Source organism: Tenrec ecaudatus, chromosome 7 (assembly GCF_050624435.1).
Source record: "Tenrec ecaudatus isolate mTenEca1 chromosome 7, mTenEca1.hap1, whole genome shotgun sequence".
Lineage (NCBI taxonomy): Eukaryota > Metazoa > Chordata > Mammalia > Afrosoricida > Tenrecidae > Tenrec > Tenrec ecaudatus.
In genome coordinates, this window is record NC_134536.1 from 38871278 (window position 1) to 38898909 (window position 27632).

The 27632-nt window shown below is 42.2% G+C and overlaps 1 protein-coding gene across 1 annotated transcript in view; it reads right to left on the reverse strand.

Annotated features, from left to right (window-relative positions):
* The window catches only part of LOC142452350 (uncharacterized), an 87312-nt gene extending 60076 nt beyond the window's left edge, over window positions 1-27236 (reverse strand). The window contains exons 1-4 of the mRNA XM_075553728.1: window positions 26564-27236; window positions 14382-14513; window positions 13005-13138; window positions 4376-4512 (exon numbers count right to left, since the gene is read on the reverse strand). Of these exons, the coding sequence (XP_075409843.1) occupies window positions 4376-4512; window positions 13005-13138; window positions 14382-14513; window positions 26564-27236 (1076 nt within the window). The remainder of the gene's footprint in view (window positions 1-4375; window positions 4513-13004; window positions 13139-14381; window positions 14514-26563) is intronic.
* Window positions 27237-27632: the final 396 nt, after the last annotated feature.

Genomic DNA, 27632 nt, shown 5'->3' on the forward strand with positions numbered 1-27632 from the left:
TGAGGCTTTCTACTCCTGTCAAAAGGGTACAGCCTCTGAAACCCACAGACCAGGGGTCTCTGTGAGTCCGCACAGACTCAATGGCAGTGGGTTTGGTTGGGGTGGAGTTAAGTGTCGAACGTGGGAAGGGGAGGAAGGTCGTGTTTTTCTGTATCTTTTATTCTAGTCTTCACTTATCATTTTTGGAATATAATTTTAATTTTGTTGGTTTTCAGAAGGTACATAGCAAAACCTACCAAGCCAGCAACTGTGTGACACTGCTGGCCTTCTTCAAGTTGTGCAACCATCCTCACCCTGCTGTTCTGAGTTGTCCCTGCCCAGCAACATCAACGCCCTGCCCACTAAACAAACGGCTCAGCCAGAGTCTATTCTGATTCATAGCAACCCTCAAGGCAGAGTACAACAGCCCCTTTGGGTTCCAAAGACTGCACATCTTCATAGGGGTGGAAAGCTCCCTCTTCCTCCACAGGAGTAGCTGGTGGGTTCAAATTGCTGACCTTCTGGCCTGCTGGCAGTCCATGGCACTTTCAATATTCTTCACCAACACCTTAATTCAAACACATGGATGCTTCTGTGGTCTTCCCCATCCATTGTCCAGCTTTCACACGCAAAGGAGGAGGCTGAAAATACCGACTAAGGTCGGGTGCACTTTAGTCCTAAAGGTGACATCTTTGCTTCAGAAGACTTCAAAGATAACTTTTGGAGCAGACTGGGAGCTGCTTCCTTGAGTGTTGATTATGGTAAAATAAGTTCCTTGTTATTTCAATATTTTCTCCATTTCTCAGGACACTGTCTATTGACCCAGCTGTAAGAATGTATTTCTGTACATTAAGCTCTAATACATAGTGAAGGCTGCAGTCTTTGATCTTCACCTGCAAGTACCTCGAGTCCTCTCTTTCTGTTAGCAAGATTGTGTCATCTCCATATCGCAACTTGTTAATGAGTCGTCCTTTAATCCTACAACTGCATTCCTCTGCACACCATCCAGTTAGTCAGATTTCCTGCTCAGCGTACAAAATGAATGATGACGGTGAAAGGATACAACACTGATGCACACCTTTCCTGGTTTCAAACCAGTGTACCTTTGTCCTATTCAAAAGACTGCCTCTTGGTTATTCTAACAAATTGGCATTCTGTGATGCTCACCCCATCCCCCATGATTTCTGAAGACAAAATGGGTATGTAAGCAGATGTGGTGAAGACAGAGGATGGTGCCCAGCTATTAAAAGATATAGTTTCTGGGGTCTTCAACAAGTCCACATGGAAGCAGTACACCAGCCAGCGTGATCATGAGGTGTCATTGAGACTGGGCAACAGGCATCAGAAGATTCAGGACAAACAGTAAACAAACAAACAAAAATGCATTGAGGGGCATTGGAACGGAGAACCAAAGCCCTACTATGGACAATGGAACATCCCCCCACAGAGGGGTCGCAGGGACGGGATCAGTCAATCAGGGTGCAGTAAAGTACTAATGGGTCATACAATATACCTCTGATCCCTTGAGGCCTCCTCACCCCCTGATATCATGACCCCAGTGCTGCTTCCCAATCTAGACTAGGTGGGAGCATGTACATAGGTAAAGGCAAACTCACAACACATGGAACCCAGGAACAGGAATGGGCATATACCTACCAAAAGGGGAGGGGAGAGGGGGGAAGAGATGGGGTGGGTGAGGGTCACCGATCACAATGAATGGCACACAACCACACACCCCATCCATAGGGAAGAACAACAGAAACCAGAGAAGGAGACAGCGATCCGTGTGATACTTGAAAATAATTTAAAATCTATTAAGGGGCCACGAAGGTTGGGGGGCGTGAGGAGGGAGGGGAAAAAAGAGTTGCTGATCCCAAGGGTTCGATGACAAGCGAACATCTGGAAAAGAACAATGGACTAATATGTCGGCCACAATTGATGTATGGACTACAACAAGAGTTGTACGAGCCCCAACAAGTGATTCAAAATAAGACTGCCTCTTGGACGATGTAACGGTTCCAAAAGGAAACAACTAAGTGTTCTGAAGTTCTCATTCTTCATAATGTTTTCCATAGTTTATTATGATACACAGTTAAATGCTTTTGCATAGTTAATAAAACAAGTAAGCATCTTTGTGATAGTCTCTCCTTTCAGCCAAGATCCATCTGACGTCAGCAATGATGTTCCTCTTGCATCACCCTCTTCGAATCGTTTGAACTTCCGACAGCGCCCTGTCAATGAACTGGTGCAACCATTACTGAATGATCTTCAGTTAAAATATCACATGTATGCGATAGTAACGATGCTGTTCAACAATTTCCACATTCTGTTAGGTCACTTTTCTTTGGAATGGGCAGAAAGATAGATGTCTTTCAGTGAGTTGGCCAAGTAGCCATCTTCCAAATTTCTTGACCAAGACTAGAAGTGGCTTCTAGTGCTGAATCATCTTGTTGAAACATTTCAATCGGTATTCGGTCAATTCCTGGAGCTGTGTTTTTCACCGTCTTCATTGCAGCTTGGACGTCTTCCTTCAATACCTTCTGTTCCTTATCATATGCTAACTCTTGAAAATGGCAGAGTTCTAAGCAGTTCCTCTTGGCATAGTGACTCTGGGTGTTCCTTCCATATATTTGATACTCCCTGCATCATTCAGAATTTTAGCCTCAGAGTCCTTCAATATTATAACTCAAGACTTAAATTGTTTCTTCAGTTCTTTCAGCTCAAGACATGCTGAGAACGTCCTTCCTTTTTGGCTTTCTGACTTTGCAGATTCCATTATAATACTCTTATTTTGGCCTCTCCAGCTACCTTTTGAAAGTTTCTGTTCTGTACTTTTACTTCATCATTTCTTCCAATGATGCAAATTTCAGCGTTCCCTTTGACACCATTCAGCCTCTTCTGACATCTCTTCTGGTCTCTTTTTTCTTACCTGTCTTTTTAATGACCTCTTGCTCTCTTCGTGTTTAACGATCTTGATACCTTCCCACAACTCTCCAGTCTTCAGTCATTATTTAATGTGTCAGATCTGTCCTTGAGGTATTCTCAAGGTTGTGTCTAGCCTTTCGGGTGCCTTCTTTTCATTTTTTTTTTTTTTTAGCTTCAACCTGAACTGGCATATAGCAATTGATCTATTCCAAAATCAGACTTCAGGCTTTGTATGGGCTGATGATATTGAGCTTCTCCATCTCCTCACAGAGTCAAGTTTATCCCTTGGTGAGTACATGTGTATAGTCTGGTGAGTACATGTGCATAGTCTGGTGAGTACATGTGTATAGTCTGGTGAGTATATGTGTGTTGTCTGGTGAGTACGTGTGTATAGTCTGGTTGGTGAGTACATGTGTATAGTCTGATGAGTACAGGTGAGTATATGTGTGTAGTCTGGTGAGTATGTGTGTAGTCTGGTGAGTACATGTGTGTAGTCATTGTTTATATTTTTGTAAAAAGTATCTGCAACGAATAAGTCATTGGTCTTACAAAATTTTATATCCAACTTTGTTTCTACAACCAAAGTTTTATTTTCAACTATTGATTATTTTTTTGTTTCCAATTTTAACAATCCTATTTCTAGTAATTATCAATGCATCTCGATTGCATGCTTGATCTATTTCTGACTGAAGTGGGTAACATTCTTCAATTACTTCATCATGGGCTTTAGTACTTGGTGCATAAACTTAAGTAATAGTTGCATTAACCTCCTGGTAGCTGTATAGATATTATCTTATTGCAGACAAAGATATATCTTGAAATGTTCTTTTTGACGATTTCTCTGAAATTTGTCATTCCTAGCATGGTAAACCATATGAGTCTCTAATTCAAAATTGCTAATATCAACCCATTTTAGCTCACTAACGCCCAGAATATCAATCTCTGAATTCTAATTCAGTGCTGACAACTTCCAATTTTCTAGGTTCATACTTAGTACATTCCACATTCTGATTACTAGTGGATGTTTCCAACTGTTTCATCTCATCTTGACTCAAGTCCCATTAGCAAATAAAGGTCCTTCATGAAAGCATTGCTCTAGCCACGTCATTAAGGTCTACTGGACTTCGAGAACCCAACTCTTCTTCCATTGTGTTTGAACGTCTTCTACCCCGAGGGGCTCATCTTCCAGCCCGAGAGCATGCAATGTTCCACTGCTATTTGTAACTTTTCAGTAGCTAATCCCCAGTACTCATCCAGTACCGTGGCACCATGGCAATTTCCAAATACACTGTTGTGTAAAAGGCTAAATGCTTCAAAAACCTATGTTTTTTTAAAAAGTCTACTTCATATCTGTAGCTTGATTAGTCAATGGAATAAATTATACTTAAGAATACTCCTTTAGAATTCCAATGCCTCTATGGGTTCTGCTTTGATTAGTCATACTAAAGGAATAGAAAGACACATTACTCACATGTTTACTTCTTCTTCATCTAATAACTGCATTATTAGCAAGGTGATATGAAGGGAACCATCATGCACCATTGCCGCGGCCAGGCGTTTATCTTGTTGTATTACCTTATTCTGAAGCATCTTAACTTCATTTGTAATCTATTAATGCACACAAAAAGTAAAGATTAGATAAGTGTGGTAGTTACATAATTTCAAGTCAACTTGAAAAGTAGGTGTAGAGGTGACGTCTAGGCTGTCAATCAAGACACAGCCTGATGATCCCTCCTTGTGGGTGTAGCCTTCTCATGGGAACTTCCTCTCTTTCTTCCTGGAAATGGGCCACACTCTCTGTGCTTCACCTTCCTGTTGACAAGCCATGTGGAGCCATGCTGAGACCTGAGTGAGCCATGCGGCAGAGACCTGTACCAGCCCCGTGATGATTCCACCTCCAAAGGATCCACAAGTCTTTTCACCAACCAAATTGTTATCTTCCTGCATTCTGCATCATTGCATGGAGCTGTGTGAGTCTGAAGAGAGACTTATGGGCTAATATGGACTTAATCTGGGCTGTGATGTTTTCTCAATATACAATTGCTCTTTGATATAAAACTCTTTCACATATGAGTATCACTGGATTTATTTCTCTAGTTAACCTGGCCTAACACAAGTAGATATGAAAATTTCTATATAGAACATCTAAATTATGAAGAAAATTTAAGAACTACCCAAATCAAAATAGTAACATTATGATTCTTCCACCCAAAAAAACCACTTATTTTATTTGCTTGTCTACTTTTTCTCAAATACCCTGGAGAATTGTCTTGGAAAACTTCATATAATCTTTAAGTTTGTTGTTATTGTTTTATAACCACATAAAATTTATCCTTTCTAACAGTGCCCTTATTTTATAGATGGAGCTACTCATTGAGTGGGAAAATTTTCAAGGCTCATTTATCTTTCAGAATCCTGTCCTGACAGTGACTATGGTTCTCTATAACTATAATCTTTCCTAAAATTGCTTTATTCTTGCCACAGAAAGGTCAAACCAGCAGATACATTCTATTTCTTTTAGAAGCAGTATTTATTTGTCTCCAAGTGAATCCCTCGTGACCTTGAACATTTTTTTAGGGCAGTACAGAAATGCCAACAGGAATAACTACTGTCATTTTTCTAGACATGTGATCAGGAGCATAAGCACAGAAAGCGAGAGAGAGAGAGAGAGAGAGAGAGTTGCAGAGAAGTGCAGACATAAGAGAGGACTTCACGAAGTTAGTGAGCAAACGGAATTAAAAGATAATGGAATTTTTCCATGGATTTTTTTGAAGGTCCCACAAATGTTAGGAAAACCATTAAAGTTTACATCCAACCTTGTTCACCCATCTGTCTTCCCTCTCCAGCAGCTACTTCTCTGAAACAGGAAGGGGAATGATGCATTTTCCCACCTCCATTTCCCAGTTGGATCTCAAGTCCAGTCCACTTCTAAATGTTGATGCAGGCATCCAAGAACAAGAAATCATATCATCGTGTGCTCACATCCATGATATAATCACAGAAGACAAAGCGGGTGAATAAGCAAGAGTGCTGAAGAAAGCTATTGGTGCCCAGCTATCAAAAGATATAGCGTGTAGGGTCTTAAAGTCTTGAAGCAGCCATCTAACTCAGAAGCAACAAAACCCACATCGAAGAAGCACACCAGCCTGTATGATCATGAGGTGTTGAAGGGATCAGGTATCAGGCATCATCAGAACAAAAAATCTTATCATAGTGAATGGGGGGGCGGTGCAGAATGGAGACCCAAAGCCCACTTGTAGGCCACTGGACATCCCCTTACAGAAGGGTCTTGGGGAATAGATGAACCAGTCAAGGTGCCATGTAGCAACGATGAAAAATACAAGTTTCCTCTAGTTCCTAAATGCTTCCTCCTCCCCCACTATCATGATCCCAATTCTACTTTGTAAGTCTGGCTAGACCAGAGGGTGTACACTGGTACAGATAAGAACCAGAAACACAGGGAATCCAGGGTGGATGATCCCTTCAGGACCAGTGGTGTGAGTGGCGATACTGGGGGGGTAAAGGGAGGGTGGGTTGGAAAAGTGGAACCGATTACAAGGATCAACATGTGACCTCCTCCCTGGAGGACAGACAACAGAAATGTGGGTGAAGGGAGACATCGGACAGGGCAAGAATGACAAAATAATAATTTATAAATTATCAAGGGTTCATGAGGGAGGGAGAGGGAAAAATGAGGAACTAATGCCAGGTGATTAAGTGGAGAGCAAATGTTTTGAGAATGATGAGGACAATGAATGTAAAAATGTGCTTTACACAGCTGATGTATGTATGGATTGTGATAAGAGTTGGATGAGCCCCTAATAAAACAATTAAAAAATGTTGATGCAGTCAAATGGAGGTCCTAAAAATGACAGTATCTGATAAAATAACTGTATCATTTCTTGAGTATTCTGACTATGGCATAGGAAACTGAAGCAAACCCAAGAGAAATGTAAGCACATAGACACTATGAGACAACAGAATCCCTAAGGATTCTGGTGGTGCCATGGTTAACACACTCAGGTACAAATCAAAAGACCAGTGGTTTGACTCCATTAGCCACTTCTTGGGAGAAAGAGGAGGCAATGTGTCTCCTTGGTAAGGTCATTATGAGACGGAACTGACACGACAGCAGCAGGTCTGGTAGGTGAGGCCTCAGCAGAATTAGTAAGAGAGAACAAAGAAAGAGGGGAATCTAGCAGGAGAAGCAGGGTGGATTAAAGGAGAAACAGAGACAAGAAAACACTGGATCCTGAGTATAGATATGAAGGCTCTTGTATTCCTTAAGGGCAATTTCCACTTCTTCTACCTTGCTTCTGACTGTGGTGCCTGATAATGACATAACTGAAGCAATAGCAGAAGAAACTAACCTCTATTGTATGCTCACTAGACCTAGGCACGGTTGTAAGCATTTTATATATGCTTATTGAAGACTGTCCAAGCTCTGTAAGTCTCTAAACCATGCTATGAGGCACAGATGGTAGTATCTCTAAGAAAATACATTGAAACACAAAAAAGAAAACAAAAGATAGTTCCAAATTCATATACCTAAAAAACAAAGAACTTGATAAATACAGATGGTCAAAAGGGGGGGGGGTCAGTTAGAGGAGGAGGAGAATGAAGAAGGTGCCAGAGAGAAAGCTCCAGGAGGGTGAGAAAGAGGAGGGAAGGAAGCTGGAAAGCAGAGAAGCAAAGAAAAGAGCCAAGAGAGGTTACCAGGGGTGTGTCCTTCTGTTTTCAAGGCAGGCAAGGAAAGGGGAACAAGTATGGCTAGTAACTTAAGGCTTAAACACCAAGTGACTTTTAGGACGTCTTACAATGCAATGGAACACACTCACATTCAGTAAAAGCCTGTATAGTAGGTCTCTATTATTCTTCAATGGTTTTAAACTTGAATTGTGCCTGCTTCTTGCTTGGGTCAAAATTCATTGCCAAGAGACTTTTTAGCTATGAAACTAACATGCATGCTTTCCTTGTTTCCATCAACCATGACCAAACAGTTTCAAACTGGTTCCAAGCCCTGCTTATAATACAAAATTAACCTCAAACAAACCAAAATTGCCAAGCTAATATAATCAAGTGTTATATTTCCAATTATGATTTATATAATTCTCTGATATCATCTTCAGATTTTTATAAATGCTTTTTATTCCTAATTACATTCTTAAAGGGTAAAATAAAAATAGTACAGTCTTCTCCATATGACTTCAGAAAAAGATCATCAACATAATAACTAAAGACCAAAGGAAACAAATTTTTATAGTCACTACTTAAAACCTACAAAATTACTCATGCTTAGCTATCACCACAAGGCCCTGCAGCTGGCAATATTGCACAAAGCATGTTTGCAAACCTAACATTATAGGGTCATACATGACACTGAAAGAAACATTTTAAACTAAAAGTTTTATTAGAATCAAGGATTTTGTTCATTGAGTAATACCTGTGTGTTAAAATAGTAAGCAGACACTCATCTGCTAAACATCACTAAGTCATATCCAGTTAGAAATTATATTTGCATACCTTTCAGTGCTTTCTGACTAAGAGAATATAGGATTTCAAAGACGTTACCTTAATGTTAGCATATGCCTTCATAAGGGAAGAGAGTTATACTTCAAGACACAATAGAACTTCTTTGACTTCTTTTTTTTACCTCTTTTATAGATATTATTTTTTATATTTCTCTAAGATTTCACACTGTTTGCTCCTAAATTTACTACTTCTTTAAGATTTACAAGAATTCTTACATTAGGTTGCTGCTTAAACTTTCCTCAAAGTTGAACTCATTTTTCTTACGTATACCAAGCCATGAAGAAAACTTGAAAAACTAATGATGTAGCAATATCTGGAGTAAGAGTAATTTAAAAAAATAAATAACCCTAAGAAACAAGAGGGCCATACACTGCAAAAAGACAAACAAATCTGTCTTGGAAGAAGTACAGCCAGATGCTCCTCAGAAGGGAAGATAGTGAGACTTCATCTCACACATACTCTGGACAAAGGGCGTAATGTAGGGCAGAGAAAGAGGCACGCCCTCAGCAAGATGGATTGACACAGTGGCTGCAACAATGGTTCAAACACTCCCACTGCATCGTAAACCCCAGCCTAAGAACAATCAGTTCTTATGGCGTAGCCCTGCTCAGTACTTTCCCTCATGAAGAGATCCTTAAAGATATGGGGTCTTATAAAGTGTGGTAAAGAAATCAGATGGTACCTGGCTATCAGAAAGAAAAGTGTCTAGACTATTAAATGCTTGTCTTAAAATAAGCAGCCAGCTAAGTGAGGTGCCACCAAAGTCCACACCAGCCAAGGAGTGTAAATTGAAAAATCCAAGATCAGAGGAGGGAATTGTACTAGAGCTTAAATCTGAGCACTTGATTTACATAAAGGTATGCATTGCTATGAAAATCCAAAATCCATTTCTAGATTCCCCATGGGGATGAAGGCTCCACTGAATTCACTTGGTCATCGATCTAAATATCCTTGCCCTGAGACAGTCTATAAGAAAGTGAATTAGTCCAGATACAGTTAGGTTAAAATTTAATTATTTTATCATTTGTTTCTCCTCTTGAACCATTTTTTATTTGTTCTAGTTTTTATTTTTTCTTGAGTTTTATTTTGTTGTTGGGGGATTTTGCATTATATTCTTGATATGAAATACAGGATATATAAATCCATAGAGAAAATAACTATATTAATAGTTTCTTAGGGTTATGCTCAAGGGAGGTTGAACAAAAATGGGGAGATAGCAATAATGAGTACAAAAATGAAGAAAATGTTCTAAAATTCACTGTGGTGATGATAGCACAAATCTTTTTAATATATTCAGACCATTTGATTGTATGGTACATAAATTCACAATCAATAAAACAATTTTTTTCAAATTAACAAAAAAGTTTAAGCCCAATGGTAAAAAGCAATGAGCTCAAACTTAACAATTGTGAGGACCAAGCAGTGTTTCTTTCTGTTGTACATGGGCAGGATCACTACAAGGCTGATCTGATTTGATGGCAGGTAGCAACAACCAAGTACTTAATATATACACGATACCAAATATTTTTACTACTACATTTTCCAGAATGCATGACTATACTTCCATATTTTCACCAGACCAATAATTTTTTTCCTTATAAAATAGTGAAATACAGAATTCAAATGTAACATATGCACTTTAGAAGTCCTTTAAAATCATATTTCCCATTAGCAAAAAATTTCAATATTCATCAGCTTCTAATTGTTCCCTTGCATTTTTTATGTTAATTTACTTTATATTTATTGCCCCTCATAAGAAAAGCCTATACAACTGGACATCCTCTTACAGAAGGGTCACTGGGAGGAAACAAGCCAGCCAGGGTGCAGTGTAGCACCAATGAAATATACAACTTCCCTCTAGTGTTTTAATGCTTCCTCCTCCCAACTACCATGACCCCAATTCTACCTTACAAATCTGGCTAGACCAGAGCATGTACATGGGTACAGATAAAAGCAGGAATACAGGACAGATAAACCCCTCAGGACCAATATTGAGAGTAGCGATACCAGGAGGGGAAGGGGAAGACGGGAGTAAATAGGGGGAACTGATCACAATGATCTGCCTGTAACTTCCTCTCAGGGGGCTGGACAACAGAAAAGGGAGTTAAGGGAGACGTCGGACAGTGTAAGATATGACAAAATTATAAGAATTTATAAATTATCAAAGGTTCATGAGGGAGGGGGGAGCAGGGAGGGAGGGGAAAAATGAGGAGGTGATACCAAGGGCTCAAGAGAATGATGGTGGCAACAAATGTGCTTGACACAGTGGATGGATGTATGGATAGTGATGAGTTATACAAGCCCCCAATAAAATTATTTTTTAAAAGCCTATAAAACAGATACAAGGTTAAATCCAGCTAAATTAATAATTAAACCAATTTTAATTACTTAAAAGACATTCAAGCCTTAGAATTTCATCAAACTTTTTTCTTCTTTACTTTTAAACTGATTTTTTTAACTGCAGGTATTAAAGAAACACTTCCTTAAATATGTTTAAAATTAAAATTTTTCATATAAACATTATTGTGCATTTTCAGATTCTATGCCATAAGAATACAAAAGCATGAGTTTCCAATAGTAAGAAAATCCCAAACTTCTAAGAATGTCTTTAAAAATCAAAGACTCACAGGCGTGCAAATACTCAGCTCTTCAAAACTAGATGCTAACAAAGGGAGGCCCAAAGTAGAGCAGCTCATTGTGAATGTGCAAGCTTCCAAAAGTTTGTTTGCAGGTCACTTGATTGGAACTTGGAATACAGTGTCCCATTGAAACAATGTTTTAAATGGTCCTTCTTTTCCCAGGCCTTCCCACAAATGCTCATGCATACTTTAAAAAGTAAAGTAACATTAAATGCTTTAGAACAAAAAAGGTGCTGTTTGTGAAAGATAGAAAATGTATCTCCTATTCTTACCCGATTGCTGTGTCTCCTTCCCATATTTGTATAGAAGTTTTCCATTGTCTACAAATAACTTTCTTGAGAACATGAATTATTGCTTCAAGGACACTGGCACCTACCTTGTGAGCTATTACAGGTCACCGTATCCCTGTCAAACAGGTCCCTGCTGTCAAACTCTACCCTGAAACCAGCGCTGGTAATCCTGCAGGCAATGATTAGTAAATGTGCCCACTGTGACGTGGTGTGCTAGAAACACATCTTTCTCCCTGAAATGTCGGTTTTGTTTTGTTTGTTTTTTTCGCTACACTCAGAGAAACACAGTTCAAGGTCTTGGGCATGAGTGAAAAGTTTGTGAAGACAAACCAGTATCGGGTAGCTACAACAGCAAGTGGCAAAACGAAATCTATGGGAGTCTTTAGCTAACCTACCTCTAGGTGGTCACACGCAGGCAAGGAGATTTAAGCTGAGATTTTGGCATAAGCAAAACCAAGAGGAGAAACTCTGCAGCCACAAAAGGTTTACCCTGGGGGGGGGGGGATAGCAGCAAGTTCAAGGAAGACCAGACAGGCTCGAGCAGGAGAAGGAATGGAGACAGAGGCAAATGTGCATCTGTACAAGAAACCATCGCCTATAACCAAGCCGAAGCTCAGACATGCTGTTTCAACAGGGCCGACATGCAGAAACTGTCAGCCTTCACAGAGACTGCTTATTGCCTCACTCAGTGCTCTAGCAGTTTAGAGTCCAGAGACACTCAGGGCAGTTCTGCTGTCCTCCAGGGTGGCGAGGAGTCAGAGCTGACTCAGCAAAAGCAATCATCCCAACCAACACCACCCGAGACAAAGCAGCAAACTATCCCCAGCGTACTTTGAAGGCAGAATTTCAGAATCCTTTTTTCCTACCTCACTACTGGTGCTGGTGTCTTAAGGATTCTCTTTGTGAACAAAACCTTCATGATCTGCCTGGCGACACTTTTCAAGTGACGTTTGGAAAATTATTCCCTAGATATGATTGCTTAGATTCCTTTCAGAATTACTATTCAAATATATAGGAATATATTCCAATCTGCCAGGTAAGTGTCCGTTTTTCAGTCTGTGGTGGCTAGCATACTGCTCTGGTGTGCAAGTTCTGACACCGCAGAGATTTCCAAGACCAGCACATCCTGCTATGATGGACAGTTTTCGGCAGAGCTGCCCTCATTCCGACAGACTAGGAAAAAGGCATGGTGTGCTGTTTCAGAAAATGAGCCAATGAAAATCTCAGGGGACACAACAGAGCGCCGGAACTTTTTTGCTTTGGACATGTCATCAAAAGTGACCAATTTCTAGAAGAGGGCATGTTTGGAGAATGGAAAGCGGCCAAGGCCACGAGAGACACTCAGTGAGATGGGTTGGCTTAACAGTAGACACAAGACGGATTGAACCTGCTGGCTGTGAGGATGACACAGGTCCAGGCGCTGTTTCATTCTGATGTGCAAAGGCTGCCAGGACTCTGAATCTCCAGAGAAAAGGGCAACCCATAAGTACAACATTGTTTACATAGGAATGTCCCCTGCAGAGCCCAGCTAAAATGCCGCCACAGAGGCTTAGAAACTGAGAACAAGTGAACTGAGCAGCATCAAGTGAACTTAAACATAGTTCAGCATAAACGGTAATAGTCAATGTGTTTGTAGTACCTCCTGGTTGGTGATTGGAATGGATAGAAAATAGTTGGGTTGGTAATCTTTGTCCTTTTTCTTCTTGGTTTCATTGTTCCTGATGCAGTTCTTTTGTTCACTTGGCTTCCCATTTATCGGCGGTACACCAGCGACTACAGAAAAGAAATTGAGCAACAACAGGACTGATACATGCAAACGGAGAATATAGTGTGAGGAATAAAAGGAGAAACGAGCAATACATAAAGACATGTCATCCGTAATTGTCATTTTTTCCATCTGAACTCGGTGTCGTGAAGAAATCGATGATAAATATTTCAGGCTCTGCAGGTCACATGGTCTTTGTCCAACTATACAACTCTTCTCTAAACATTACCTAAAGGAATGGGTGTAACTCTGTGCCAATAAAGCTTTACTTATAAGCCGGGCGGGGGGGGAGGGGCGGGGGAGCAACTGGATTTAGACCTCTGGTCTACCCCAGACCACAATGTTCATCTAACTAGGAGAATTTTCTCAATCCTCTCATATTTTTTATCATTTCTTTTTTTTTTACATTTTATTAGGGGCTCATTCAACTCCCATCACATATACATACATCAATTGTATAAAGCACATCCATACATCCCCTGCCCTAATCATTTTCAAAGCATTTACCCTCAACTATCCTCTCTATGAACATTTGTAACTTCTAGAGGATAACCACAGGCAAGAGTGACATTCAATGTGTTGTTGATGGCCAACGTCTCACTAAAAATTATTGGAAAATATTGAAAATAGTTGGGTTGATAAGCTTTGTGATTCTTTCTCTTCTTTGTTTGAACTTCCCTGTTACATTCGTTTTCTTCACTCTTTAAGGTTTTAAAAAAAGAGCCTTAAAGACTAAGGTCTGTTTGACCTGAGTTATGTTATTTTTAATCTCCTCTTATGTGTGTTTATGAATAGCAAAGATGAATGCATGTATTTGGATTATTGTGTTGGGAAGAATATTGAATATATCAGAATAGCAAATAACTCTTTGCTGGAATAAAGATAACTTGAATAATCCTTAGAAATGAGGATGACAACATTTCATTCCACGTATTTGGATATGTGCTTAGGAGGAACTCATCCCTAGAAAATGACATCACGCCTGGTAGAGTAGGAGTCCCTCAGTGAGGCAGACGGGCCCGACAGGAGCTTCAACGATGGGCTCGATCATAGCTATTTCTGTGGAGATGGCACAGGGCCTGGAAGCGTTTTGTTCTGCTGCACTCAAGGTTCAGCAACAGTAGCAACAGATTGAGATAACTACTTACTAAAGACCAAAACTCAATACCCTATCATTTTTAAAAAATATATCTGTAGCAAAATCTGTTGCTTGCTGCTTTTAAATACGTATTTATTTAATAATGCACTTACTTTCAAAATCATCTTTTATATTGATAGCAGCAAATGGCGTGTCTACCGGAGGATCCATGATATTGGCTGCGGCCTCTGCTGACGTTATCCTTTTTCTCAACAGGTATCCACACTCACAGGAACGCACTCCTCCTTGGACAGATCACGAAATGAAAAACACATTATTTCAACTTGTTTTCTAACGCATAATATCCCCAATCAAAACACCTGTTGGTAAAGGGACCAGACTTCAACCCGGTGCTCCAAGATGTGAATGCAACATACCGGCATGAAGCAGGGAACCAGTAGAGGTCTGAGGGTCGGCCCCAATCCCAGCTACGTGGACAGCCACTCCTCCCCCTGAAGAATTTACTTCAGAGGACAGCACTGAGGCTACATCTCAGAGAGAGGGACATGTCTGAACTGAGCACACAGGAGCAAATGAAGGGGGAGGAAGAGAGAATGGCGCACATCCTGGCCCACCAAGTCCCGAGGACATTGTCCCTACTCAGAGCAGCCAATGCACAGAGAAGACCATATGGCCAGCTCCACTACGAGACACAGCATCCCTCACTGACCCATAGCCCTAAAGGGCACTACACTGGAGACACAGTGTGGGGATTGGGCAAAACACTAAGGGGTACAACAGAACAGCAAGGGGAGCAGAGCAAGGAAGTCCCAAGGGAATACCAAAAATAGACTTTGGGGCCAGGGTGTGGCACCCCATTAGACTGGACCAGGAAACACTCCTAAAAGTCAACAAATAGACCTTGAACTATTTACAGGATTTTCTTTTTTTTGGGGGGGGGGTCATTTTTTATTGTTGTTGTTTTCTTTTTTAGTTGTTGCTTTGTTATGCTTTGTCTTGTTTCTGTGCATATCATCTCTGTATGTCTATTTAGATAAGATAGGCGGGATAAACAATCTGGAGGAGAAAACAGCCCAATCTATGGTTCGCGGTGGGGGTGGGGGGTGGATATAGGAGAGGAGGAGGTCAGGGAAAGGAAGTGGTGTTAGCAAACTCAGGGACAAGGGAACAAGTGATCCAAAATTGGTGGCCAGGGGGGTGTTAAAAGACCTGGTAGGGATTGATCAAGGGCAATGTAACAGAGAGGAATTACTGAAACCCAAATGAAGGCTGAGCATGATAGTGGGACAAGAGGAAAGTAAAAGGAAATAAATGAAAAAACTAGGAAGCAAAGGGCATTTAGAGGTCTAAATATAGGCATGTACATAGTAAATATATTTATATATGATGAAGGGGAAATCGATCTATGTACATATATTTATAGGTTTAGTATTAAGGTAGCAGATACACATTGGGCCTTCACTCAAGTACTCCCTCAATGCAAGAACACTTTGTTCTGTTAAACTGACATTCCATGATGCTCACCTTCCTGACACAATCGCTGAAGATAAATGGGTGCAAAAGCAAATGTGATGAAGAAACCTGATGGTGCCTGGCTATCAAAAAATATTGGGTTTGGGTTCTTAAAGTCTTGAAGATAAACAAGTGGCCATCTAGCTCAGATTCAACAAAGTCCACATGGAAGGAGCATATCAGCTTGTGTGATCACGAGGTGTCCATGGCATCAGATATCAACCATCAAAGAACAAAAAATCATATCATTGTGAATGAGGGGGAATGTGGAGTGGGGACCCAAAGACCATCTGTAGGCAACTGGATATCCCCTTACAGAAGGGTCTTGGGGAGGAGAAAAGCCAGTCAAGGCACAGTATAGAAACGATGAAACATACAACTTTCCTTTAGTTCTTAAATGCTTTTTTCCCACAAATCCAGCTACATCAGAGGATATACACTGGTACTGATAGGAACTGGAAACACAGGGAATCCAGGACAGATGATCCCCTCATGACCAGTGGTGAGAGTGGCAATACCGGAAAGGGGAAACCAATTACAAGGATCTACACATAACCCCTCTCTGGGGGATAGACAACGGAAGAGTGGGTGAGGGGAGACGTCGAACAGAGTAAGACATGGCAAAATAATAATAATTTATAAATTATCAAGGGTTCATGAGGTGGGATGGGCGGGGAGGGGCGGAGAGTAAAAATGAGGAGTTGATACCAAGGGCTCGCATGGAGGGCAAATGTTTTGAGAATGATGATGGCAGCAGGTGTGCAAGTGTGCTGACACAATGGATGAACGTATGGGTTGTGATGAGTTATCCAAGCCCTCAATAAAATGATTAAAAAATGAATTAGCAACTGTTAAGAAATGGTACAACTTGGCTTCAAATATGTAGTAAAGCTACCTACAGTCGGTTTTCACTGTCTGTGATTAATGATCCTGTCCTGGAAAGTCACCATAAATACTGAATTAGTAAATTCTGAGAGGCTCAATTAATATGGCCTTTCCAGCCACAATCTTTTTGTGACAGATAACACTTCTGAATTTCTGTGGCTGTGGTCCCGTTTTTGGAAGACATTATCTGCTAACAAACATGGCTGGGAAGAGACTGAGTACACTCATTGACCTTAGAAGAGGGCATGACATGAATCGAACAGTCCTCTTTGTTTAATGATTACCTTAGCATTGAGTACAATAGATGGAAGGAACAATATGCTACAGCAGAGAGGGCAAAGAAACCTTTCTTAGGGTGCCCTGGGAACAAGCCTGGCTGATTAAGATTAGTAGGGGACCAATCACTACGAATGCACATCGACCTGATGGAAATTAGGTTTTCTTTGAGGAGGTCACTGCCTGCTAGAAACATCTTGACAGAGGTCCCCAGTCATATGTGCATACACGAGATACAGTGCCGGCTAGAGAATGGATTATTACAGTTGGGCAAAATCTGATTGCACCATGTCAGTCCCACCAAAGGACTTATCCCTGGGATATTTATGCAATTTTTATTCTATGCATCTACTTAAGACTGTCAACATAAATATTAAAAAGTCACATTTCATTCTGTTTTAATCCCCTATATTCAAATATAATACCTGAAAAACACATTTTATTAAAACTACAGTTTACAGAACGTAGCATAATAACTATCATAAGTCACAGTTAACATGTATACCCAAAACTATATATTTTTATTGCAAATTCAGTCACCTCTTACTGCACACATATGCATACACACACACAAACACACACACACCTGTCTTCTAGGTAAAATTAAAAAGTAAAACCAAAACGATTTTGAGTAGTTTCTTGTTTTGTTTTTGTTTTGGGTATGTGGATTAATCGAGTTCAATACCAAAACAAAAAAGTAATAGGATATTTTTAATAATACTATTTATGCCACAGCTCAAACTTCATTAATTATGCATACATGGAACATGTAGGTGTTCAACAAGTGTGGGTTTACTATAAGTCTCTTCACAAGCTCAGAATATTTGAGATGAAATTATTACTCTTTCTCTAAATTCAGCTTTTACCTGAAAAGTAAGATCAATAAGCAGTTTAATTAGACCCAGCTGGCATGTACGAGCACTCTCCTCAAAGGTCCTGAAAACACGTGTGTCTTGTTTTATTCTTCTTTGATTACTCAGTGTCTAGCTTCTTTGTAGGTGCTGATGAGTTTATACTGAAGGATCGGGTAATGGTAAACAGATATTTGGGAATGGGTAATTAATCACTCTGGCTATAACATAATACAGCTGTCTCAATGTCCACAAAAAATCATTTCTGTAATTAATGAGAGTCTCTAAGCATATTCCAGTCTCTATTATCACAAAATGAATGAAAGGTACTACTATCTCATTTGACAGAAATATTTTTTTTAATGAAGCACAATGTAATTTTTTCAACATCATTGTGATAGTCACCTAAACTGGTGTCAATTTAAGGATTAAGAGTGTAGGGGTGGAGTCTAGGCTGTCAATCTGGAGGTAGCCAATGAAACTTCTGTGTGGGCATAGCCTTCTCCTGAGGATTCTGGGAAACTTGGTAATTCCTCCTTGGTGGCAGAAGAAGTCTCTCTCTCTCTCTCTCTCTCTCTCTCTCTCTCTCTCTCTCTCTCTCTCTCTCTCTCTCTCTCTCTCTCTGTCTCTCTCTCTCTCTCTGTCTCTCTCTCTCTCTCTTTCCTACTTCCTGGGAGAATTACAGAAAACAAGCCAAAGGATACAGCCAGACCTCTGAAGCTGGAGAAGCCCCAGAAAGACCCCTGCCAGCACTGAAATGCTTACAACACCACTGGACCCAAAGACTTTCTACCCACTGGCGTGTGATAGTCCTGCATTTGGCTTCATTGCATGTGTTTCATGAGTCTGCAGAGGATTTTATAGATTGGTATTGGACATATGGGCTAATATCAGACTTATGGACTTGAACTGCACTGGGCTGGGATGTTTTCTCAATGTTCAATTGCTCTTGTATATAAATCTCTTTCTTATACACATATGTGTGTCCATGGATTTTTTTCTCTAGTTTACCCAGACTAACACAATCGTCCTCCATTTTGTTAAATAAAGCATAGTAAATTCATCGATGCAATATTATGTCACGGTAATGGGATATAAGAATATGGATTACAGACTATTCTGCTAAAATATAGACTAACTGAAACATTTTTTGCAGATTGGGATTATTGACTCAATAAAAAAATTCCACTTGCAAACAATTCTTGGAGGAACTGCTCTCATTCTACAGAGCGATGCTTCTCAAATATAGAACACTTCCTCCAGTTCTCCAAGCTCTGTATCTGGGCACAGGTTTGGCATGTAATTTACATACTCATTAAAACTATATTGTCTTTTACAGAATATATAAATTGTCTTTGACAGAATATATTACATCTGGACAACTGCCTTAAAATAATAAACTCTTAAATACAGGTTTTAAACAATCAATTGATTTGAGTATTTTAAGGAGTCTTAAATTTTAACCAAAATACTGTTTTAAGAATTCTATCATCTATGAAAATCTAAGTATACTATACTAATTGCAGTATCATAAATATGAGGTAAAACTGGAAAACTATTAATAATAACATGATAGAGTGAAATTTCTTAATATGGCTCTTCTATCCAACTGTCCCTAAACGAAACCAAACCAAACTAAATTCACTGTCACTGAGTAGATGCCGACTTGCCCCAGTGAGTTTCCAAGAATGTAGCCCAACCCATAACTACTACAGCCAACAGGGCTCCCAGTAACGCCCACCAAGTGACTGAGTGGAAGGATGCGCACGAGGTCTGTGTAGCACTAAGAGAGGGGATTGGTCAGTTTTGATTACCAACCCCTTTGTCTCACCCCCACCCCACCCCTACTCCACTACAAGGATGAGCCATCTTTGAAGCACCAGAAGAGAAGAGAGAAATCCCAAGGACCTCAGAAGAGCACAGTCAAGGTCTCTGTCTGACGGGAGAGAGATGGGGCAACCACTTGGGTGAGAAGCTGAGAACTGGAGAGATCACCTTGGCTGCTGGCTGAGGAGGTCACTGACTATACCCTTCCTGTTCGCTGATCCTGACTTGTGATAACCTATTGACTTCCCTAATAAGCCCTCTTATCTGTGAGCTCTTTGAGCCATTTCAGCAAATTATTGAACCCGACAGAGATCTAGTGGTGTGGTTGGAATTGTTGGTTTTGAAGTAGGTAGAGCAAGACGAACCGTGGAGAACGCCCTCACTCTCGCCTTGTCGGAAAAGAGAAGCCCCACAGGAGGTCAGATATGATGCTCCATCGCTGTTTATTGCAGTGACAGCTAACATGACAGCACTTGCCACAGACGTGAAAGCACTTGAGAGACAGTAAGTCGTTTAATCTGCAGCGCTGTGTGTGGGCGCTCGTCGTACTTGTCAGCTCAGCTATGATTCGCAGGGGTTCTGCAGCCCCAAGGGATCACATTCTATTTTGTCATCTGATGTAAGCAGCCAACCAGTTGGTCAGGGAGTTGGCTTAGGGGCGTGACCCGCATATGAATAAATACCCTGACATCTTCTCTCTCTACCTTGCAATCTTCTCCTTGGCTGATGTCCAGCATATTGCCTGACTCGCCGATTTTGAATTCGCCGACCTTTGTAAGCCTGTGAGCCAGTAGAGGTCTTCAGTGTGACATCTAACTTGCTAGCCCCATAATTATATGAGGCATTTCCTTTAAGTACATGTCTAGATACATGTCACTGTTTATTTCTCTACAGAATCCAGATTGAGATAACGTTCCATTTTTAGAAAAAGTAAAACAATATCTATTGAGTCCACTCTCATTGACAGCAACCTCAAGAGTTCAAGGGGTCTGTGTGTTCCATTGCATTTGGGTTTTTTTTAAACAGTTTTATTGACACATAATCCACAGATCATACAACTGAAATAGTTCCATCCAAGCAAGAAGAGTTATAGAAGCATTCCCATACTCAATTTTAGAACTTCCCCCCAACCTTCCCTGTCATAACCCCCAAGATACCATTAATCCAATTACTGAATCTATAAATTTACCTAGCCTGAATTTCATACACTGAAAACATATCAAGAAAAAAAATGACAACAATAACAAAGTAAAACAGAGAGAAACCTCAATCAAAAGAAAGTGCATTCACAGTTCTTCTTGATGTGGCTGAACTATTGGATTATATACGTATTATATACCAATAATACTATTGAAAAATAAATTAATTTTTATAAGTCGGAAATATCTAGCTCTGCATCACTAATTAGACAACAAGCGAACTGTTGGGCACACCTGCAGGTATGAAATGTCAATAATATTTGGAAAGTGGAAAATATTAAAAACTGGAACCAATTTTAAATAGGTCAAAGAAGAGATCAAATGATAAGGTGTTAAATTTTAACCTAATTGCATCTGCAATAATCCATTTTCTGATGCACTCTGCATCCATAGGGCTGTTGATGGCTTATTTTTGAGAAGATTGTCAGAGGACTGCAAATAACCATCATCCTAGGCCTATACCAACACTGGGGACATTGGAAGGTATGGGAAATGACATAATGACCCATGACAGAGAAGTATATATGTGTTCATAGGCAACATGTTGTCATTGGTGGCTAATACCTTTTTCTCTATCCATTTCCCCCTAATGATCAAGATTAATTTGTGTTCCTGTGGGATGACCTACCGCATGCTTCCAGAAGGCTATTTCAATTCCCCTACAATATGTCACCAATGCATACGGCTATACTTGGAACAAATCCAATTATCCACAGAAGTACTTGCCATTCAATATACTGATGCTTTCCCCATTGCATGCCCAACTAAGGAACCAGGTGAACAGGTCCTATATGCATAAAGTTATAGACACTGTGACAAGCACAGACTGAGCCATCAATTAAACAAGTCCAAGGGGCTGCTCGGCAAGGTCAGTTCCTGGGAGCCACCTGGGCTGGTAGTCAAAAGAGTATTCCTGCCTAGATCAAAAAATCAATGTCCTTAGCCAGCTATGGGGAAACCAACCCCTCACAACTATTTGCGGGTTTGGTAGGCGCAACTGTATGGTTATGATATACAAAGATTGTAGCAAAGTCATAGAGAATCAGAGAGATAGGAGAGAAAAATACAGAAATCAGACACACTTCATGGTTAGCAGGCTCACCTCAGCTCCTCTTGGTGGTACACGTGGAGGTGGGAGACAAGAGGGCAGGACAGAGCTCTCATGAGGTTTTATTTCTAACCAAAGCTTATATATCTTCAGGGGCATGCAAGACCCCTGATTACAGATAATGACCTACGTCGCAGGAAGGGGTTTAACACAGGCAATACAAGCAATAGGAGGGGGATGACCTAGGGCTGTACACGCAATAGTAAAGGGAGGGAATAGGGGTACATGTGTGGCAAGATGGGCGGACACTAGACTCAATATAGTAGCCTAACCTCAGTCATCCTTGAGTGGTCGCGGGCTTGCCTTCGGGCACTCCCTCAAGAGATCAATATCAGAAGGGAGTGGGCCCTAGTTAGGGTGAGTCAGACTATACAGTCTGGCTGCTCTAGATGGCTGATACCCTTAAGGAGAATATCCTCTGACCTACTTTCACTGACCTCCTAGTGTACAGTCATTAACCAGGTATAGCAAACAGCGTCTTGGGTTTGGCATATATTTGAGAGAGACAACTTGGGAGAGATCTTTCTTATCCCACAGCCAGCCCCACCAATAGAAAGAGGCCTGACAGTTAGTAGCCCTGTTTGACTATAGGAAACGGTATGTGTCACATTTGGAATTCTTTTCATTCTGCAAGGTCAATAAGTGAATGAGTTAAGGCAGTCCCGTTTGAGAGGGGTTCCCAATAACAGTAGGAACTCTAAGCCATGTGCTACACCATAGCGCAGGTCCTGCCAGCAGAGCCGATGGAGCCTGCCAGCCCTACAGAACTAGAAGTTTCAGTGATTCCTACTCCTGGGAACTGGAGTCTATGGTAACAAGAGGATGCACCAGGGTCCACTAGCCTGTTGGCTTTGGGACACATAGAGGACCTGAGGTGACCACCAGGGACGTTGGTGGAAAGAGGTCTAAAGATAGAGTTTAACACTTGTCTTAATGGAAAGTAAGTACTTGACCATTGAAGACCAGAGCTGTCCACCCTCAGGTGGGCGTTCACTAATCCCATTAACAAAACCGGACAGGCTCAGCAGACTCCCAATATTAATTTTTTAAATCATTTTATTAGAGGCTCATACAACTCTTATCACAATCTATGCATACATCAATTGTGTGAAGCACATTTGTACATTCATTGCCCTCCTCATTCTCAAAACATTTGCTCTCCGCCTAAGCCACTGGCATCAGCTCCTCATTTTTCCCCTCCCTCCCTGCTCTCCCTTCCCTCATGAGCCCTTGATAATTTATAAAGTATTATTTTGTCATATCTTACCCTGTGCGACATCTCCCTTCACCCCCTTTTCTGTTGTCCGTTCCTCAGGGAGGAGGTCACATGTAGATCCTTGTAATCGGTTCCCCCTTTCCAACTCACCCTCCCTCTACCCTTCCAGTATCGCCACTCTCACCACTGGTCCTGAAGGGATCATCCGCCTTGGATTCCCTGTGCCTCCAGCTCCTATCTGTACCAGTGTACAACCTCTGGTCTAGCCAGACTTGCAAGGCAGAATTGGGATCATGGTAGTGGGGGAGGAGGAAGCATTTAGGAACTGGAGGAAAGTTGTATGTTTCATCGTTGCTACCATTATTAATTTAAAATGAAACATTCCAGGCCAAGCCTGGCCAGGACCCCAGGGGTTCACTCAGCCCCACACAAAGTAGCCACTTTGACCTCTGGGGGATAATCGTGCCCATTTTTTGCCTAAGTAGGGACCCCAGTTCAACAAGGCACCAGTTAATGGCATGATTTGATTCATAAATGTACATGCAAAACTCAAAAAGGATGCGCTGCAACCATCTGCGCCAAAGATAACTGAGAACAGACAAGGACGTTATGCTCAATGGTCTGAAACCCATGCAGTGGGGATGGCGATGCAGGCCACCACAGCCGCATTCACCTCACATCTTTACAGACTCACGGCGGTTATAAATGACCTGGCCATAGGACACAGTGACTGGCCGACTAATAACTGTAGTCTTTTGTTAGGTTCCATCAAGTCATAAGAACCAACAGGCAGTATACTAAAACATGCATTAAAGCAGGGGTGCCAGACTCAATTAAAACACGGCCATTCGGTGCAACAGGCGAGATTCACAGGGGCCACATCACACTCACACATTGTGTTAAATTTATATTTTGAAGTGAGGATTCAGGAATATGTATAGGATAATTAAAATACTATATAATTGCTTTTATTTAAACATTTATTTTATTTAATATATTTATAAAACTAAAATTATTCTTTTTTACCCTAAACTTCCTCCTACTTTTTCACTTACCTCTTATATTGTGACCGGAAAATAAGCAGGGTGACTAATAAAAAACACAAAATGTTGGACAGCTGACAAACGTGATGCACAATTGTAACGGCTTCCTTCTAAATATGTTAACTAGTGCTGCTGCTAGGTATGATTCATAACAGCACAACCCAGAGTGCTCATTTTTAACCTTTACGCTATTGGGGTCTGTTTACATTACGTGACACGGAGGGTGGCAGACAGATCGCTTCCAAACGTCACTGGAACTGAGTCACCGCGTTTATACACGTCCACAGGCCCCCAGGAAAGACTCTGGGCCACGTGTCTACTCATCTTCAGTAGTTAAAGGGCTAACAAGGGAACTGTGTGTATGGTGTTGCCTCAATCTCCCCTAAGTGCTATTTTCTTCATAACAATTTTTTCTATTTTCATTTTATTTCAGAGCATCACAGGTCACAACAAACTACCTCAGAGACCGTATGCAGCCCACAGGCTGCAAGTTTGACGCCCCTGCATTAAAGCATTATAATTACTGTATATACTCGTGGATAAGTCGAGTTTTTCAACACATTTTTAATGCAGTTTTTGTGGCAAAATTAGGTGCCTGGGCTGATCTCCAGATCAGCTTATATGTGAAAACATACAGTATTATGACTGTATTATTAGGTTAAGGATGATTTTTGTATATCTGAAAGTGTTTATTTAGTTCTGTGCATAGAAAGTACACTATATATTAAAGCAAACTGACTGACATTAGATACCATTCATACTTTTCATACTTAATACTGACTTACAGTAACATAATACCGACTTACCCACTCAAAACCAAAAAAAAAGAAATTCACTGCCATCAAGTCAATTCCAACTCATAATGACAGAGTAGAACTGTGCCTTTGGATTTCCAAGACTTTAAATCGTTACAGGAAGAGACAGCCTCGTCTTTCTCCAGCAGAGCAGCTGGGGAATTGGACCCATTCCTAACCCAGCACTGCCTGTTTATAACAGGATGTGTTTATAGGGTGTTTGTCCAACATCCAGATCACAGAATAGCCTATGTAACAAAACAGAACGCACTGTTAACATTGAGGGATATGTGACTCCATAGTATTTCATAAAGCATACCTGCCCACTCACCACTTGTCTGTCAATTTGTCATACTGTGGTGGCTTGCGGGTTGCTAGAAGCTATGTCACCAGTATTTCAAACACCAGCAGTCACCCAAGGTGCTTACGTTTCAGCAGAGCTTCCAGCTGAAGAAGGAATAGGCTACGCAGCACTGCAAACCGCATGAATGTAAGTGGAACATTGTCGGATATACGGAAAACCTTAGGACTCCCAAGAGGCCGTTGACAGATATAGTGGGGGAGGATCGGGTCATAAAGCACTCAAAGTCAGACCTGTGGCTGCAACAATGGCTTCAACATAACAACAAATGTGAGGCTGAAGCTGGACCAGGCTGTGTTTTGTTCTTTTGCACATGATGTTGCTGTGAGTCAGAGTCATCTGACAGCTCCTAACAAGAAGCATGGTGGTAGTGGGTTTTGCATTTCCCTGCTAACCAGAAGATGAGCAGGTTTAAACCACCAGCCACTCACTGGACAAAAAAGGGCTTTCTACTGCTTTAAAGAGTTCTGATCTTGAGAACCCCCAGGGGCAGTAACACTTTGTCCTCTAGGTTCACTGTGAGTCAAACTCAACTCAACGGCGGTGAAAACTACAGACACGGTGCCTGACCACAGATATCAATCAATCCTCCCATAACAGCTGTACAATATTTACATTCGTCTGACAATTTGCATAATTTAACACTTGTATGCTTTTTGTACTAGAAAAGTCCTGGCAGATCATCTTTTTCTCTTTGGTTTGGGGTCCCTTGGCCAGAATTCCAAACTGGACCTCACTCCACCACCTCATTTCAGCTCATGGCACGCGTTGAGCGAGGCTGGGGACTTCAGAGTTGGTGCCAATTTTAAAGAGGTTTTTTTTGGTTTTTTCCTCAAAACCTCGAATAAAACTCTAATTGAAACACAGGGGAGGCTCCGACAGCAATGTCTCTGTGTGAGAAAGGCCGTTGAAGCTCCATGTTGGCATGGACTTGGTAACAAGGCTGAGAGAGGGAACGAAAGTGAAACTTAGGGGGGGCTGTGTCGCACTCCTGCCTCCGGTGCAAGTGCGCGGCACTGACTAAAAGCTAACCCCTCAGTTACACGCAGCTGTGCTCACGCTCGCTCGGGCCGCACACCGTTTTGGGGTGCCTCCCCGAGCGCTTCCAATGGGGAAGGGAAAGGGGGCGCCGGCGGGGCCAGCTCCTTCCTCTTTCGGGGTCGGGGGTGTGCCTCCCGCACAGGCCAGGCGCTCGGCAGGGCCCTCGGCCCGGCGGCCCCCCTCGCCCCGGCCCCCCACCCCGCTCGGCCGCCCGCGCTCACCGGCTGCGGGGCGCTCCCTGGTCGCGGCGCGAGCGGGCGGCGGGGCTCGGCTGCGGGCGGCAGGGCGGCTGGGCGGCTCGGGCCCGGGAGCGCGGCGGAGGTCGAGGCGGAGGCGGGGCCCGGCGCGGGCGGGCGGGGCGCGCAGGCGGGGCGGGAGGCGGGGAGCGCGGCCGCCGGCGGGAGCCCGGGCCCCGGCCGCTGGGCCCGCGGGAGCTCGGAGCGCCCACGGCCGCAGGCTCCCCCGCGGCAGCCGCTGCAGGAGCTGCATACCCGGGCCGGGCGCCGGGCCCCGGCTACCCCTCGGAGCCCAGCCCGGGGCCGACGCGAACCGCCGCGGGGCCTGGGTGCGCGCTGCGCCGCCGGCTGCACCGGGGACGGCGGGGCCGAGCCCAGGGCTGACCTGGGCGGTCCGGGGCCGAGCCCGCCTTCCCCGCCGCTCCGGGCGGGGGCCGGCCTCCGGGGCCCTCGGGCCGCCCTGCTTATTTCCCGTGGCGCGGCCTTTCCCGTCCCACGCCCGCGGCGCGAGGTCGGACTCCGCTGAAAGCAGTCCGTGACCCGGGGTCTCCCGAGGCTCCCTCTGGTGAATCTTGCAAAGCGGTTTTGACAGCACAGTGCCGGTTACAAACGCTTTGAGAAGAGTGAGATGTACCAGCACGAGATCTTCTGTGCACATCTGTATGATGAGCTACTGCACGTGTTTTAAAAAGCAAATTGGGATGATTACGTGGGTTTTTGACACTAGTGTTGTCTAGAGAGTAAATGGAAGCCAACTACTGGGTGGGAAAAAAAGTTAAAAACTAAGTTGTGGGTAAGGGACAGGTACTTTTAACTGAGACTTCAATTGCACTGGCTTAGTTTAAGTGCAAAGAGAACCGTTCCTCAAGAAAATTAGGTGCATCCCTTAAATCAGCCTGACCCTTTGGAGGAACACCTAACTTGCAGGCATCCTAGAATGGGGAGACAAGCAAAGAAAACTACCTAGTCACAGCCATTGACATGAAGACCCACACTGAAAGTCATAAAGCCGGTTACTTGGATTTTTAAGTGAATGCTCCAGTTTAAGTTTCCA